Here is a 16,927-nt window from a genome sequence, read left to right on the forward strand (position 1 = left end):
AGTGTAAAACCTTGACGCTTAATAACCTTGACAAAAATGATAAACAGCTAATATTTTTAAATACAGATAAAATAATACTTAGAAGTTTTTCCTGGAATAATTGCATTGAATTTCCATAATAAAACATCACTAAAAGTACCAGGAAAAGTTTTTTAGATTTATTTTTCTTATCCCTTGGTTGGAAATTAACTACTTTTTTCCGTCCCTTTTTTTATTCCAAAAACCTAAAAATAGATATAAATGTGTTTTTGTTAAACAATAACAAATTACTACAGTAGATATTTATCACAAAAATTAAGTCGGCTCTAAATGAGGTTTTTTAGCCAAACTGGAGGGGAAAATAAGTCTTTATAACACAATCCTGGTGTTATTACAGCTTATTAGACTTTAATTATGCCTGATTTGATTTGTGAAAATATAATTTAAAGACACTTCCTTTGATTTACTGGTTGGTTCTAACAGTTTGTTTTTTCAGTGTACGCCTACCTTTTTAAAAAGTCGTGATGTGGCTACATCAACCTTGAGTAATCCTCACACACCCACTGTGTAAAGCCTCCCACAATTAAAGAATCCAGCTCTTAGTTTCTCCCCCCTGCAGAAAATCTCTTTTATTGTTTAACTAATGGCGCCTGTTGCCACTTTGCTTAGACCTGTGTATTAGGGCGGGGCCTGGCCCTTTTTCTCTCCTTTTACGCACACCTGGATTCCGGAAGCGCGCTCGCGTCAGAGGGAGAGGCTGTCATTGTTCAGAGGAATGGCTCAGGAATCCTGCCCGACTCGATCGGTGCCTATAAATCCATCAAGGCAGAGACAGGCAGCCGCAGAGCAACCCTGACCGACTGGCGAAGGATCTCTTACTGGACTGAACGGAGCTGAGATTTACTTTATTATAAAATGAGTATTTTACCCAAGGAGGAGGCATTTGAGGACTTCAAGAGGCAATGTTTGGCCTCCGAGAACTGGCTGAGTAAATATGACAGTAATGGAAAGCAAGTTTGGATCGAAGTTCTTCCAGACAGGGGGATCAACTCACCCAAAGTCCATAAAATCAAGGTAAGTTACTTTAAATGCTGATTACCTGTTGCTCCTTTTTAAGCCAGATTGTTAGCTAATGCGCCCCAGTGGTTCTCAAATCAGCAAACTTTTGAGATCCTCTTCAGAAATGAAGTGCACTGCAAAAATGGGCAGCAGTGAATAAAAAACATGGTCCAGTGTCCAGGAGCTCTACTGACACTTTGCCAGAAGCTTTTCTAAAATGCATCTGTAATTGTCATGAAACTCACCTGGCGTTTCCATGGGACTTATTACTACTTTTCAGCATCCTAAATTACAGGTAAGTTTAATAATAGCTGCAAAGAAATGATAGGTATGTAGCAGATAAGCTCAACGTGAGATCAGTTTAAGTTCATGTAAGTTCCAGGAAAGCTGCTTGCTGTTTACATGAAAGGTACAGAAAACTTCCAAGAATTTATCTTGATAAAAAACAAGCAAGATTTTTGAGCATGTCATGCAAGTTCCACAAAAGCGTCTTCAAGTTGCAGAACGTAACCTCTAGAGTTTCATTAAAACACAAGCCGTAATATGCAATGCAATAGATAAGAGAACAGACACATTTATGGCACAAAAAGATGTCTTTACTAGTTTATTGATTTATTAGTAATGTTTACTCTGCTTCTTTGTGAGGTGGAAGATGAAAAGATTAGAAAGATGTTTCATAGTATACGTTTTAATAAATGCCGTTCCCGTTTCAGTGTAGAATAAACATCGATGATGTGCCGGCTGCCACCATGTACGACGTTATTCATGACGGTCAGTACCGTAAGGAATGGGACACCAACATGATAGAGAGTTACGACATCGGCCGGCTCTCTGGCAACGCGGATGTGGGCTACTACTCATGTGAGTACTCCTTGCTGTTCGTTTAACGTGAAGGCTTTGCTTTACAGTTTTACAATTTCTTGATTTCCTTAGTTAAAACCACCACTTGTAGCCTCCTGTGTGAGACATCGCCACTGCGTTTCCTCTTTCCACAAACCTGTTGCTCCTGTTCAGACTTTCCCATGAAGACTGACTGAGTGGCTTCTTGTCTCACCAGCCTATTTATTGTCACAACACATGAAAGCGAAAAACTAATGATAAATATTATGTTTTTACTTTTTCGCCTCCATATGCAGGGCGCTGTCCAAAGCCGATAAAGAACAGAGACGTGGTGACTCTGCGTTCATGGCAGGTGAAGGGGGATGAGTACATTGTTATGAACTTCTCTGTCAAACACCCGGTATGCATCTTCCTCCAAACAACTTAATCTAATGTCACACATCTGTTTTTCTCACTATTTTTGCAACTTTGTGTGTCTTGCTTGCAGGACTTCCCGATAAAAAGCAAATTTGTAAGAGCAGTGTCCATCCTGACCGGTTATTATGTCAAAGCCACAGGACCAAACAGCTGTATTTTCATTTATCTTTCACAAGCTGACCCAAAAGGTACGGAAACACCAAGCCAGACCCTGAAAATCCTTAGACATTTGTATCTCATTTTTGTGTTTTTCTTGAAGGTTCTCTACCGAAATGGGTGGTGAACAAAGCATCCCAGGTCCTCGCTCCTCGGGTGAGTTCTGCCACAAATTTAAACGGGTCAAGACCGCAACAGCTTAAATCGGCTCGCAAAACGCGTATCGGCGTTCCTGCAGATGTGGGTGTGTGTCCCTTACGAGAACATAAAACGTACACGTGTGAGAGGTCTGAGTTCGTGTCTCATGTGTCTCCAGCAACAATGGTAGCCATAGAAACACAACTGAAGGGCCTGGTCCAGGTAAAACCTGCTGCTGACAAAGGAGAATCTCAGCTCAAGATGTTTCCTGGTCGCCCAGCAGAACCCGTTCCCCAGGTTTCAGATCTTGCATCTGTTGAAATTATTTAGACACGTTTAAAAGTTCTTGGAGCTGCTTATGGCCTGGAGCGAAGCAGAAATGCAGAGCTACAAGCGTCCCCCTTTCTGAGGACGGGAGGCATTATACTTTGAATAGGAGCTGATAAAAAATCTTGGCACAATAAAATCATAAAATGAGAAAACAATGCATTTTGTGAGCTTTGGCGTCATAGCTAGCATGAAAAACAAAAAGGATGTCAACTTCAGCCTCGTTGTAATTCTAGCAGAAACAAAACAAAATCAGTAGAAAGATAAATCAGAAAACTTTTATGCACTTCAACACTCGATTCATTGGGAGTGTTAATCATTTTATGTATGAAACCAAGACATTTTCTAATGACTGCATCACATTCTGGTCATTCTGTCCCATGACAATTTTGAACTTCTAAAGCTTTTGCCAGAGAAACTGGACATTTAGTACCAACCATAAGTTATACTTCTGCAAACCCTCAAACGAGTCCTTGTCCTGTTTGCAGTTCTTTATTTTAAAGTTTTGGTCTACCAAAAAGTTGCGTATGTAAATATAATGACCTCGCTTCAGTTCTTGCTTGTAATGTGGATATTCACAACTTCATTTGAAAACTGATTCAGGTTCTTTAATTTAATTTGCTGTATGTTAACTGTGCTGCAAGGAAACATGGTTTACTGCTGCTGCTCAGTTATTTTGGTGTGATCAGAGGTCATAGTTTTGTATCTTTCATATGGATCTGATCATTAACCTGATCTGATAAATGGGGGATCAGATCATTGCTTATGGGATCAGAACCATAAACAATGAAAACAAGTTCCAAAATAAAAGTATATGCATTAAGTTTTTGGATCGTGTGTCTTTCTAGTTGGCTAGTGAAATCTTTGGTAAAGTTTATGTGAGGTAAAGGTTTTATGAGTGTTGAATCACACATAAAACCATTATTTGCTTTTTTATGTCTTTGATCAAAAAGAGACAATGTTACAAAGCAGCCAAATATATAAATGCTGGGTGCTTAATGAGATTCATTTTTGCCTTTTGCGCAGTTTTAAAGCCAGTTAGAATATGTGTAATTGTTTTTCCACTTGGTGAAAGAGTGAGTTTCTCAGTCTTTCTCGTTTGACTAAGCCACCTTCAATATAATCTGTCGCAGTGATACGTAAACCTTTTACCTTCAGCAATGTTTGCTGAGAGTGGAGGTGTGGCAGAAATCTTTTCCGTCATAAAGCAGCCGTTCTGATCGTCATCTCTTATCTTTCCAGGTGTTGAGTAGCGTGCACCAGGCGGGAAAGAACTACCCAGCATGGAAAAAGAAGAACTCTCCGGACGTGAAGGCCTGGCTCAACCCGGAGCAGAACAAGCTCCCCTACATTAACTCTGCCTTGCTGTCCATACAGAGAGCGGACTCTCTCGAAAACGTGGATGAAAGCTCCAAACTGGACGATCAGGACGCTGAAGACAGCAGCTAAAAGTCGCACAAGTGAAAACGGAAAGGTGGCCGAAAAGAGAGATTGGGGGTGACCTGTATATAATGTTTTTTAAAAGAGACTTTAAGACTCCCAGCTTTCTGCGATATCACCGAGATCCTTCAGCTTTATATCAGTGTGCCTTGTAGGAGTATGAAGTGTTTACAAAAGTCTTAATGCAGAAAAGAGCTCTGATCAAGGTACCATTCACCTCTTTGAGTCTAAGCTTGTGTGCAGGAACAGAGGTGGTGGATATTTTTAAAGAAGTACAACACAACGGGTCTGTGGCCAGGGTATTTATTTTCTACCTATGAAAAAAATCACAAAGTTTAATGTGAAGGGAAATGGAGTATGACTGTTAAATGTTGGCATATTGTTGGTGTCTGTAAACTAAAGATTAGACCATGCTTAATTCCTAAAGTGCAACTTTCTATTAGAACCTGAGACTTTCTTTATTTTCGAAACTCATGGCCAGTTAAAATGATACAACGCAGGTTTTGTGTTAGTATGTTGACAGAAATTTGCCAGTTTTTCAGGAAAATACCATGTACTATTTCATTATTGATGGTTAGATTTGTCCCTTTCAATATGTAATGAAGTGCAATGGAGTAACATATGCCAAAGTCATTCCCTCAAAGAGAAACATTTTATGTAAATAGCAATGTCGGTTAACAGTTTGAGTGTGGTTGAAGCCATGATTGGAATTTTATTGTATTTATTTATTACACTAAACTGATGAAGCCACGATTGTAATGATGCCTGTTTGGCTGAAGTTTTTTTTTTATGTTTTCAGAATATTTCAGGTTGACTTTTTAAAAATAAACTAAAAATGCTCGACATACCACAGTGATCATTTCTATTGACTGGATTCCTCTGATAAGGCCGGTTTCTCTGCAGACCGAGTGGAGCGAGTTCTGCGACTCATTCTGGAACAAACCAGTTCGTTTTCAGATCTAGTGCCGGTTCTTCCAGTGCACAGAAAAGCTTCCTGCCCTGGTCATTCATGTTTTACATGCCACGTTGCAAATCATAATGAGTCAAGTTTAAATGATGAACCCAAAATTACAGTTTTAATAAAAGTTTGTGCAAATGCTTGGCAAACTTTTGTATTTTTATGTAATGCACAGAATGTTTCTTAGTGCAGAGTGGCAAACATTTTTGTTTGTACTTTTCTTTTGATATTAACAAATACTGGTATCAATCCAATTAATCTACAAAGAAACCAGAAATTATTCCACAAACTGTGTGCAACCGTTTTCAAGTATTTAAATCAATTCTGCACCTTACTTTGGCACATGAAGCATGTAATATTTGGTAACAACTAAGGGCTTTCTCAACATCTTTGCAGCCTTATTGTTGCAACACATAATACAATTTTTTTAAAGTGTACTTCTGAACCTGAAAGTATCACTTAATTTCTGTGGCCGCACTGCAAAAGACTCCTCTGCTGAAGAAAAAGCATGTAGAAGTATGCTTTAAGGTACAGGTGTGAAACTCGAGCCCTGGAGGGCAACTGCCCCGCAATGTTTAGATGTGCCTCTGCTCAATAGAATAATCAGGTCACTAGCAAGGCTCTGGAAAACTGATCTGCACAAGAAGGAGCTAATTAATTCCAGTGTTTTGTACCTGTGGCACATCTTAAAACTGCAGGACAGCAGCTCTTGAGGACTGGAGTTTGACTCCCCTGCTTTAAGGGATATAGCTGAAAATTTAGACAAGCCAGGAAAAAAAAAGTACTAGGAATGTGTAGTTTGATCAGATAAGATCAGAGATTAACTCTTTGGAGGTCAGTGTACACCTTGTTTGGAAGAGAATTTTACTTTATATCATCCCAAAGAGGAAATGAGGCTTTCTACTAAGTACTAAATAAGTTACAATATTTGTTCCCTGTGTTAAAATATCTAATTGGCTCATTTGTCATAAATTCCTGGCATGTAATGATTACCTGGGCTGTTACGACACCTGGTGCAAAGTTTATGTCAACATCCTCCAGAGAAACACAAGGGACATTGATACTGAAAGATGAACGTAGTTAAACATGCAGTGCACTGAAATTCTTAAAGAATGTTTCTTTATTATGAACATTTCATAATAAATGTATAACAATGTCTTATGAAGCCATGTTAACCTTTTGGCTCCTGAGTTTGTTCATGTATATTTAATCGAAAAACTGTACAAAAATGGCATAATGTTAAAATTAGTATTCGTATTTACAGTTTTTATAATTTCTTACACAATTACAATATTTGATAAATACTCAAAAACTTGTAAGGTGACGCAAACACAAATATAAAAAATTTATCAGAAGTCTCGCACAATTTGCTCTTATTATTTCCGTCAGTGTTTTAATGTTTTGTTTTAGTGTCTAATGTCAAGATTAGTGCACTAACTGTGCCATTTGGGATTTCAAAATGCTATTAAACATAGATGAGATGTTATCAGTACTAAATTACATTAAAAACTTCTTTTAAAAAAACAATAATGGAGATTAAAATGATACATTTTCAAATGCAAAGCATAACACTATATGATTGGACCACAATGTGGCAGAAACGATGAAATATCGCAGTACATCTGACAATATTTCACCATCTTTCACCACTACACCAGAGAACATGGAGGAGTTTGAATGACACCAACAATCTGTCATCTTGAAGCTGCGATGAAGTGCTTAGGAGTCAGTAGAAGCAGAAAATGACGTCGAATGAAGTGTTTTAGGAACGCTGCTGCCACCTAGTGGACAGTTCTCTCCTTTTGTCTCTGGTAGTCTGATGAGAGGAGCAGAGAAAACCATTATTCAGTTGAAAAACGAATCATTATGAGAGAATTCAGGAAAGCATTTATGTTTTTCTTCTTGAAACTTTTTAAGATCCAACAGATTTTGATCTTAATACGCTGGTGTTACAGCAGGATGATATCTGCTGAGGATCATCCAAATCCTGAGAGATATACTTTTCTTTCAAAATACTCAAATGCAGAAAAAGGTACATAAAGCTCAGGCAGGTTAGGAAAATGGAAGATTTAATCAAAGCCAAACAAGATAGAGCATGTTGACTGGATAGGGTTCAAATTACTAGTTGAATGTGTTTGAGTACAAAGAAAAACATTTATGTTATCACAGCTTAGATCAGTGTTACAACAGGGTTTTCCACACATTTTATCTGATAATGTCAATTCTTTACTCCTCCTGTAGCCTGCAAAAACATTCACTGAATAAAACCAGACAAACCAAATCTGTAAACTTACTTTGTATTTATGAAACAAAACACTTACTGTAGGGAAAGAAGCGAACCTTCATCACAATTTCCCGAGCGGTCTTCAGAATCTCTACCGCCTAAAGAGGGCGACAAACGTTTTCAGTGACTGGTGATTTACTTCACGACTTGCACGACTCGTTCCTCAAACTTTTAAAATGTAACGTGCTTAAACAGAATGGAAGCTTTGTCACAGCTCAGTTTATATCCACGTTTACAAATAATGATCTTCTATCCTCACAATCTCATATAAAATTTCACCACAGATCTCTAGGAAGGAGTTTTGAATGAGGGCAAATTGGGGCAATTGTATTGGCAACTGCTAAAAATGAAAAAAGCGTAAACTAAAAACATTAGACTTTACATTTTAGACTAAATATATCAATATTGTCTTTTGTCAAACCTAAGCAGTGAGATGATAATCCAAATATGTTGCAACTGAACCAGTGGACAATTCAGACCAGATAACATGAAGAAAAATGCACAAAAACTACAACAACACATTTCAGAAACTTCAACTTCCACTGGATCTGCCGTGACTTACTCTCGAGTGCTCTATGTCTTGGAAATCCACATCATTCACAGAGAGAACCTGATCTCCTTCCTGCAATCCTGCTCTGTGGGCATCTGAATCTGGGACCACCTGGCACCACAAAAGACACAAAATAATATTCATTACCACAACAAAATAAAAGTTTAGGAGGCACGCTCACTACGCCTGCACACACCTTGGATATAAAGATCCCTAGTTGCGACGCCTTGCCTCCTCGGATGTTAAAACCCAGCTGGGCTCCTGGAGGTTTCTTCAACACGATGGTGCGAGGGAGGAACTGGGTGAGCTCGTTGTTGTAGTCTGGGTGATGAACCCTCTAACAGGGAACCAAGAAATACACAGTGAAGCCCAGAAACTTACCTACATGGTGTGACTGCTAAAGCAGTTGCTATATGACAGAATAATAAGAGAATTGCTCATTTAAGTTGGATGTTTTAGAGATGTAAGTTTAACAAAAAAAAATGAAATAAAACAGACACCTTATTTAAAACGGTAGCATTACAAGACTAACCCTGTTAACTGATTTAACTGTAAAAGTGTAATGAACAAGTCTAAGCAGGACACACAAGATAATCAGTTACTATTATCTGTTATCGTTACCGTCTTTGTCCAAATGTTACTCAACCAGGAGAAACCGTTAAGTCTGTCTGTACATCCTTACCAGAGTTCAACAGCTTTCAGATGCGATAATATTTGAAGACATCGTCATATTTTCAGCAAAAGGTGAAAGTCAGTTGACTTCTAAATACTGAACTGAAGCAGCAAAACAAATATTGTTTCCTGTGTGTCAGGTCATACATCGCTCCTGCCTTTGGTCCGTCTGTATTTGAACATTTTGAGTTTGTCTTTTTCTTTCTAAGCTGAAACTATCAACAATTTATAAACCAACAACTTGTCCTTTGACATATTTTCTTCTCACTAACTGAAAGCTTTGTTTTAAACATGTCTTCATGGTAGAAGACCCATTTAAAGTTGATGTTTATTTCCACGTTGATGGAGAAACTTGTCTTAGATGATATTCTGTTGAATTTTAGGAACAGATGCTTCTCTGCTACTGGTTCGAATCAACTTTATTTATTTCAGTGCATTTCAGTATTTTTATTTGACTAATTTAATAATGCATGCTTTTCTCCACTCTAATTTTCCTTCAAATTTCAAATGGACTCATGCAATAAGTGGTTTGACTGAATTTGTGAAGCTCTAGGCTTTTTTATATTTCAAAACAAAGATTTTCTGTAATTTCTAGTAAATCCTTAGACACAAAAGAAAACGTCAACACTGTATACAAAGAGATAGGAAGTAATAAAACTCTTAGGAAATTAAAAAAATAAGTTTTGATGTGTTTACATATAAATTAAATAAATTCATCAAAAGGTTCTTCAATAAAACATCCTTATGCTATATCATATAGGTTGAGTTACTGCTAATAGTTAATGTCACTACCTTTCTGTCAAGGAAAGTAATTGTAGCCTGGACAATAAATAATCTGCATGCCCTTTTCCAATCTTCAGATCCTTAATTATTCCCCAGGGGCTGTAATTGTAGCTGGCCATGCTCTGGTAGCCTGCTAAAATCAGAAACCAGTTATTTTCTTTCGGCTCAGCAGCTGGGCAAAGGGCTATTTTTTTTAAAACCAGTACTGTAAACTTAGCTCTTGGCAAAAATTCAGTATCCCACTGTTCCTATGGGCTCCTACACTTTTTTCTTACTCACAAGAATGACAGATTTGGTAGTTTGCAAATACTTCAGACAGCAAGTATTTGTGTTAAAGACTTCATCCATCACTCTTTATAAGGCAACACAGTTTTAAAATTACACTTAGTCATATCTGTTAAATAAAGTACTCTAGCCAACAGCTGACTAATTAACTACCTAAAATCGTCATAATATTCTTGTCTCACTCCATGACAGAAACACGCAGTGTGCGAGACATGTTCTTAAAAGACAAAGTCAGTTAAGATTCTGCACAATAAGCACTTGGGAACTACTACTAAATTTAGTCATATTTCTGTTACATAATTTTATTATTAATTTTCACAAACAGAAGAAAAGGTGTCACAGATTTAAAAATTGAATTTAAGATAAGTGTTTAGTTTTAGGTTAATGTTATGATTTATATTGTGTGTGATATTTTATCCTGACATGTTGTTTTGTTTTCTTTTAAACTGTTTCATGTTATTTAAGGTCCATCTAGGGACATGCATTGCAAACTACCTAATGCTATAACTGTTAGTGTTTAGTTTTTGCTTAGACTTAACATTTGTCTCCATGCAAATAAACAAAGAAAACAAGAAGAAACTACTGAATAACCAAGGTTCAAACTTGGAAAGTAAAAGAGTTATAGTTTTAATTAAAAAAATAAACTACAAATGGCATATTTATTTCAATAGTTTATGTCTCGTCTTACCTCCTGAGGAGGAATCCAAGCCGGTGGGTTTTCATATGAAGGCAGGAAAACCACTGGGAGCTGATAGTCATCATAAGGAATCTTCTGATCCATCGTTCATTTGAACTCCTAGCGATACACAAGTTCATCAATATCTAACATTCACTGCTCATTTCTACCAGAAATGTCTCGTAAGAAATCGGCACTATATTAACCTAAGCAGAGTTCAGTAAAACATCTTTTATGTCTTATTAAAAACAACTGAAAACTCATATCAGTTAGCAGTTGCTACAAAATAGATGCTAACCCAAGCTACTTCGGCTGGACAAACCAACTTTTCAACACGTTTCAACCACATCTTCAGTTTCTAATCTGTATCTCAGCATTGTTACCCAAATTTCTTAAATGATTGCATAGCATATTTTGAAAAAATATGAAAAGAGAAAGATGAAAGTTTCTGTTACCTGCCTGGTAAGCTAACAGTTTGCGCTTCTTCTCCTTCTTCTCCTGCGTCACTAGAGGAATCCAGCTCGTTGTCGCCACCTACTGCCAGGAATCATTATCAACTTTTTTCTTCTATTAAAATATGAAGAAAACCTATTCTAACAAGTTCTTATTTTAAAAATAACGAAAAGAGACGCCCTCACATATAAAAAAAAGTATTAAAACTAAGTAATTCAGTTGTACTGTTTGCTAATGAGACTTACACTGGGGAATATGTGTTCTTGACATGTTAATAATTACATACTTTATTGTTTTTTGTGATTAATCACACTCCGAGTCTTGTAGGATGCCTTACTGTTCGATTCATACTACAATTTAAGCTTGCATGACTAATATCACCTTTCATCTTTCTCCTTAAATTTTCTGACATACTCACTGTTTCTTTTAATAGAGTAATATATCTTACTGCCAGGAAGTTTTACTCCTCTTTTTTACAGATTTTTTAATTTCCTCTCATCAGTCCAGGTTTTTTTATAAGACACACATAAATCTGTCATTGTTTGTTTGTTTTTTTAACACAAGCCTTGGTGTTTGTTTGGGGTTTTTTGTTTTTTCTGTTTTTGCATATTATTCCACCCACATTCCCAAGAAGCACAGCACAAGTTCAGCCAAACATTTCCTGACAATGACAACTGCTCTTCTGTTTAGCTTCTTGGAAAAAGCAACAAATACAAGAGGGACGGTTTGCAGACATGAGATGAAGTGTTGACATTTTAAGAACATTTTCTTCTTTAAGTTTCCTCATAGTTTAATGCCACACATTGTCATCATTCCAGTTAAGAAAATCCAACTGTGTTTTGTTTCCCAACATCTTGCCAATACACTGCCTAAATAATGATTATGTGCATCATTAAATGTTGCATGAAAGCCTGTCTAATGATAGTTGAGAAATTCAGGGAAATTGGAGCTGTGATGGTTACAAAGTCATAAAGGTGCTGGGAGGAAGGACCTGAGACAATGCTTCTTTGTTCCCATAGTAAAGATATGCAATATGATAAATATTATGTAGAACCAAGTAGGAAAAAAAGCTAAATTTCCTTATATTTAAGCATTCTTGAGGTTTATACAGATCTTTTCTAAAACTCCTGAAACTACTTTTTTAGTTTCAGTGAGAATGCCTGCAGCAGCATTCTGGATCAGCTGCAGCAACTCATGTTTTGCTTACATTTGGATGCAGTTCATCCACACAACAATTTGGTCATAGGTTAATGTTGCTGTTTATATTTGATTTTCTGAAATAAAATGTAGCTACAGTCATCCTGATTAATACAGTTTCAGATGTGTATCACTAAATGGCAAATCTTTAACTGTAAAATAAGAATTTCTGTCTCATCTTACTTTTAAAAATATACATTTCTGATGTTTAATGAGATAAAAAAAGGAATAAGTGAAGACTAGACTGGTTCATCTTCTCATATTTCACTTCCAGCTTTCCGGTCATGTTACTCAGCCAATCTAACAGGAAATAAGAATTAGTTTGGTAAGTATCTGTTAGTCATTTGAACCATTTCTTATGTCGTCTTGCCTAATGCCTGGTTGTCTTTCAATACCAACTCAGACCCTGTCCTGGTTTGCTTTCTAATCTCCCATCTGTTTCAGATTAGCTTATCTCTACACCTGTCCTGCATGTAGGAGTTTATTTCCACCTCTATAGTTTTTTTTTTACTCCTCGGCTTCGTGTTCAGTGCCTGTTGGTTGTCAACATTTTAACTGATGTGTTTGGTTTGGATCCTGTTCTATTATAATTTAGTTTCCTTAAATATCAGTTTGCTTGTTTTCTTCATGGGAAACTCAGTAAGTCCTTGATGTTTGTTAAATTAATTATTGTCTGGGATTTTACTTGCATTTACATTGAGAATTAATTAATTTCAAATTCCTATGTTTCCATATTATGGTGTTCAGGAATAATCTCAAATACAATTCCAGTCTTCATTTGAGGTTTTTTTTTTTTAAAGATAATTACTTTTAATTAAAGATGATATTGAGACTAGAAAAATTACAACTGTACAAGCAATTATTTATACATTCATTGATTTTATTTGGTTTCACAAATGTGTAAATAAACCAAACTCAGACTTGGAGTTTATTAAACATAAATCATCAAAATACCAGAGGATACAAGCAAAACGCTGGTCAGCACTAAAAAGAAGAGTTTAATCAGTTTAAAGGCTAAATAAATTGTTTGTTAAATTGTTCCACAAAAGATAGAAATATCTTAATTTAGAATTTAAATGTGAATACATTTTTTCTAATATGATATCCTACTTTTATTGTCTTATCTTGTTTGGAGACATATTTTTCATTTCCTGTCAGAAACAAACTGCCTAATTAAATATAAATAGATTTAAATCTAAAATATGCCTGAGGTACAAAAATATTTGGCCTCCCTCGTTGTTACAAGCTCTGATGCGAAGCAGATGGTCTAAACATGCAGGGTTGTGCTTAAACTTCACTTCTACATGTTGCAGCTGGTGCAGGTACTATGAAAGTGGTTTTTTTAAAATATATATTGTTATTTTCCGGGCCATGGGGGTAACTTTTATTTCAACTGCTTTTATAGGACTGTGTCTTGTGCACTGCGCTTTCAAAGCAGTCCAGTTGTTTTGTTAAAAGCACATTGTTAAAAAGATTAAACATCTTTAAGCAGAGGCTTCGCAGAAGTCTGGTGGTTCTCCTTTTTATTTCTGTGGCTTGGATGTCAGCAGTTCAAAGGGTTCATGGAGATTGTGTGAAGAGTTGCTGTCAAATGGATATGTGGGGATGCTGGTAGGTTTGACATTTGTTCTCTAAAATGTTTGGGGCTCATTTCTGGGAAAATAAGATTCTATAATGATGTTTTAAAATAGTGTTGCTGGAAAATAATATCTCTGATCTACATCTTTCAGCAGTGGAAAATGAGCTGGAAATAAAAAAAAAACATTGCATAAAGGACAAGTTGGTGCTTTGACACCTGAAGAAGGATCTTATCAGCCTTTTTATTTATTTTTCATTTTGTTTTCATTACGTTTGTGGATTCCAATGTCTTGAATGCACCTTCATTGATGTTCCTTTTGAAAAAAAGGTTGTTGGTTTACTTTTACATTATGATGCTAGATGTTCCTGGATTCCAAACGAAACAATGGAGGTGATCTCAAGTTTGCTTTTCATTTCTGCAGCTATTCTGTTTAACATCTTGTCTTTCTGTGCAAGAAACTGGTGATGACCTAGAAACCTTTAACGGACTCTTACTGCCTCAATTTTACACGGGTTTAATTCGTGTGTATGGAGGCGTAATCTAATCTCTAAGCTAAAAAAAAAACTAGAAACGCAAAAATAAAGAACTTAGAACGCTACAGTTACATTCCTTGAACATGTCCATTGCATGTTTTGTTGGGGTTGCTGGATGAGAGGCAGTGCCTGCTTTTTTGTGAATCCATATTCTGGACGTTTTTCAAACGGCTCATTTTCCAGACACCAAAAAATATATGGAATATATGGAAGTACAAAAATGTGAATTTTGAATTTTTTGTACCCTTTAAGATATTGGAACTTCAATGAAACACAGTGAGAGTCATTTTGCAGAAATTAAGAAAATGTCTGAGATGCTAACCTTCCCAGGTGGATTACTTCTGCATAGTTCAGTTGACTCATCAGGAAAGTAAGAAAATAACTTAGAATAACACTGAAAGCAGCTCAGATTCCACTACATTTAGGTTCTTGGTCTGTTGAGAGTTGTTTAACCACAACAACAGAATAATTCTGTGAGATTTTTTTTTTTTTTTTTTAAACTGGTTTACTGAGTTCTACCTGGTGAAATATATGACTTTGTACTGATATTGCCTTAGGAAATATTATGTGACTAGGGTGGCATTAAACACCTTTGGTATTAATTTGAATAGCACAAGTGGAGTCTAAGGTAACAGTAAAGTAAGACGAAGACTGACATGATTTATGGCTAAAGTTTCCTGATGAAACAATGAAAGTGACATGCACACCCCTGGAGAGCACAGCCATGTTTTTGTAGCAGTTTGTGAGAGGCACACGTCAAACAGGAAGAGCAGCAATGTGGAATCTGATAGCACGTCCACTTTTACCAGCATATGTACTACATTGGAATAAAATCAGTTTGGGAATAATTATTCCAAAATACTGGACTTTTAAAAACACCCAAAGTTATGATATGAAGCAGATCTTTGTGGCTTGATGCAGTTCTGATTAAGCCTCTTCTTCTGCAAGCAGCTCTTGAATCTTAGTGATTTTCAACTCTTGATCAAATTGTTAAAAACTCGTAAATCACTTATGATTTATTGCCTCTTATTAATTAATTCCCAGGCTCTTCTCTACCTTTGCTAGCTAGTTTACCGCAACGATAACTTACACAATATGTAATTGCGTAACTTTATCTTTTAAAATAATTTTATCATAAAAGTTAACTCATCATTTCTCTTTGTCTCAAAAGGAAGACCAAATGTAGGCAGAAGAGGAGCAAAAAAAAAGGCCTTTAATAGACAAAACGTAGTTTACAGAAACAACATTCAAGGCTGAAAATCCAGAGATGTCAACTGAAGTTAATACTAAATAAGTTTAAAAGCAAACCAGCAGTAGAATCAAGCAGTGTAGAGCAGAATGAATGCTTTGCACTGCAGATCCAGTTTTCAGCACTTTTACTTTTGCAGCAGGTGCAGCGATTTCTGCTTCAAGTTGAAACTTTCCTTTTTCCTCTGGTGTCCTCTTGTTCTTCAGTTTTTCTTTGAGCATATTTTGACATGTGAGCAAGGCAGCCATTTCAGCCTCTGCCCTGAGATGTGCAGATGAAGTTGATGATACTTTGGAGCTTCACCTGCTTCTTTGATTTGAAACTGTCAGATGGCAACACATCCTAATGAATGTCATGCTGGAGACTAGCAGATAATTGAGGTTCCATTTGATCTTGAACTTCCATTTCTAATGGAGTTTCCTGTGACCGTAATGCATCAGAGGATGGCCAGTAGGAGCATTTATTTATTTCAGAAAACCATATTTAAACATCCTCAATAAATCCCTTATTGTATTTAGTGATGCTTGAAAACCATGCATTTTGTTTATCTGTCTCATCAAACAGAATTAGATTCATGCAATAAACTGGCATCATTGAACAGGTGCATTAACTCATCCAGCTGAGATTTGACAGGTGATTTTACTTAGATCTACCTGCAGGTAAATTGCAGGTAGATCAACAGGGGGAGAAACAATGGAACTGATTCTTCATGGAAATCCAATGAGACAACCTAGAAGCTGCAAACAAAAGGACTATAAAACTTCTGGCAAATGGACAGGAACTACAAGAGAGGGCTAGAGAGACCACTTGTAAATGTTAATCCCCCAGCACTGAGGGAAGACTCTGCCGCTCTTCTATTACTCTGATGAGGCTGATGAGCTCCACCTGCTTTTAAAAGAGCAATACGCAGCCCCAAACATTCAGGTTTCAAACCACTTCTTCTCTGTCAAGCGATCCTCTTTCGTTGGTGCAGTGGCAGTGGTGTTTGGGTTGGCGTCGGCATTCCAGCTGTGTGAGAATCTCCGTCCATTTCTTGCTGACGAATATTAAAGACTGTAAAATAAGGTTGCTGAGCTGCTGATTAGGGGGGATTGTTGTCGACTCACCAGCTGATCAAAACGTAAATCCAAACTGCAGTTCGGATGGTTTTATTTTCATCAGTGTTATCAAAATCCAAGGCAAAACATCAGTGTCCAAATTGATTCGCAGGTATAAACAGTGATCACAGACAAAAAGTAATACGAGCTTAAATTGGTCAGGAAAAAGTAGACCTCCCCATCACCTACCCACCAAAGAGCATTGTAGAGCAACTGGTGCTCTACAATGACCACTAACATCAAGTGATTCAGAGC

The 16,927-nt window shown here is 36.7% G+C and overlaps 2 protein-coding genes across 3 annotated transcripts; one reads left to right on the forward strand and one right to left on the reverse strand.

Moving 5' to 3' along the window:
* Positions 1-764: 764 nt before the first annotated feature.
* LOC129360631 (START domain-containing protein 10-like) lies at positions 765-5,201 on the forward strand. Its single transcript, XM_055030957.1, has 6 exons — positions 765-1,053; positions 1,752-1,899; positions 2,175-2,278; positions 2,366-2,483; positions 2,555-2,607; positions 4,159-5,201. Exons 1-6 carry the CDS (start codon positions 895-897, stop codon positions 4,363-4,365), a joined length of 789 nt encoding a protein of 262 aa, XP_054886932.1. The 5' UTR covers positions 765-894; the 3' UTR covers positions 4,366-5,201.
* LOC129360632 (PDZ domain-containing protein 11) lies at positions 5,134-11,095 on the reverse strand. Of its 2 annotated transcripts, none has more exons than XM_055030958.1 (6): positions 11,020-11,095; positions 10,577-10,684; positions 8,345-8,485; positions 8,161-8,259; positions 7,636-7,696; positions 5,134-7,130 (listed from the first exon to the last, which is right to left on the reverse strand). In XM_055030958.1, the coding sequence occupies exons 2-6, from the start codon at positions 10,667-10,669 to the stop codon at positions 7,096-7,098; spliced, it is 429 nt and encodes a 142-aa protein (XP_054886933.1). In that variant the 5' UTR covers positions 10,670-10,684; positions 11,020-11,095; the 3' UTR covers positions 5,134-7,095. The 2 variants fall into 2 exon arrangements, with proteins under 2 accessions (XP_054886933.1, XP_054886935.1); XM_055030960.1 differs by having other exon boundaries at positions 11,024-11,069.
* Positions 11,096-16,927: the final 5,832 nt, after the last annotated feature.

Source organism: Poeciliopsis prolifica, unplaced genomic scaffold, assembly GCF_027474105.1.
Source record: "Poeciliopsis prolifica strain line A6 unplaced genomic scaffold, Auburn_PproV2 SCAFFOLD006, whole genome shotgun sequence".
Classification (NCBI taxonomy): Eukaryota; Metazoa; Chordata; class Actinopteri; order Cyprinodontiformes; family Poeciliidae; genus Poeciliopsis; species Poeciliopsis prolifica.

Excerpts from the sequence above, each read along its gene's own strand:
- LOC129360631 (XM_055030957.1), top strand. The coding sequence starts at position 895 with ATGAGTATTTTACCCAAGGAGGAGGCATTTGAGGACTTCAAGAGGCAA. Across the intron at positions 1,054-1,751 it reads CCAAAGTCCATAAAATCAAG|TGTAGAATAAACATCGATGA; the intron begins GTAAGTTACTTT and ends TTCCCGTTTCAG. Across the intron at positions 2,279-2,365 it reads ACTTCTCTGTCAAACACCCG|GACTTCCCGATAAAAAGCAA; the intron begins GTATGCATCTTC and ends TCTTGCTTGCAG.
- LOC129360632 (XM_055030958.1), bottom strand. The coding sequence starts at position 10,669 with ATGGATCAGAAGATTCCTTATGATGACTATCAGCTCCCAGTGGTTTTC. Across the intron at positions 7,697-8,160 it reads AAGACATAGAGCACTCGAGA|GCGGTAGAGATTCTGAAGAC; the intron begins GTAAGTCACGGC and ends CGCCCTCTTTAG. Across the intron at positions 7,131-7,635 it reads GGTTCGCTTCTTTCCCTACA|ACTACCAGAGACAAAAGGAG; the intron begins GTAAGTGTTTTG and ends TCCTCTCATCAG.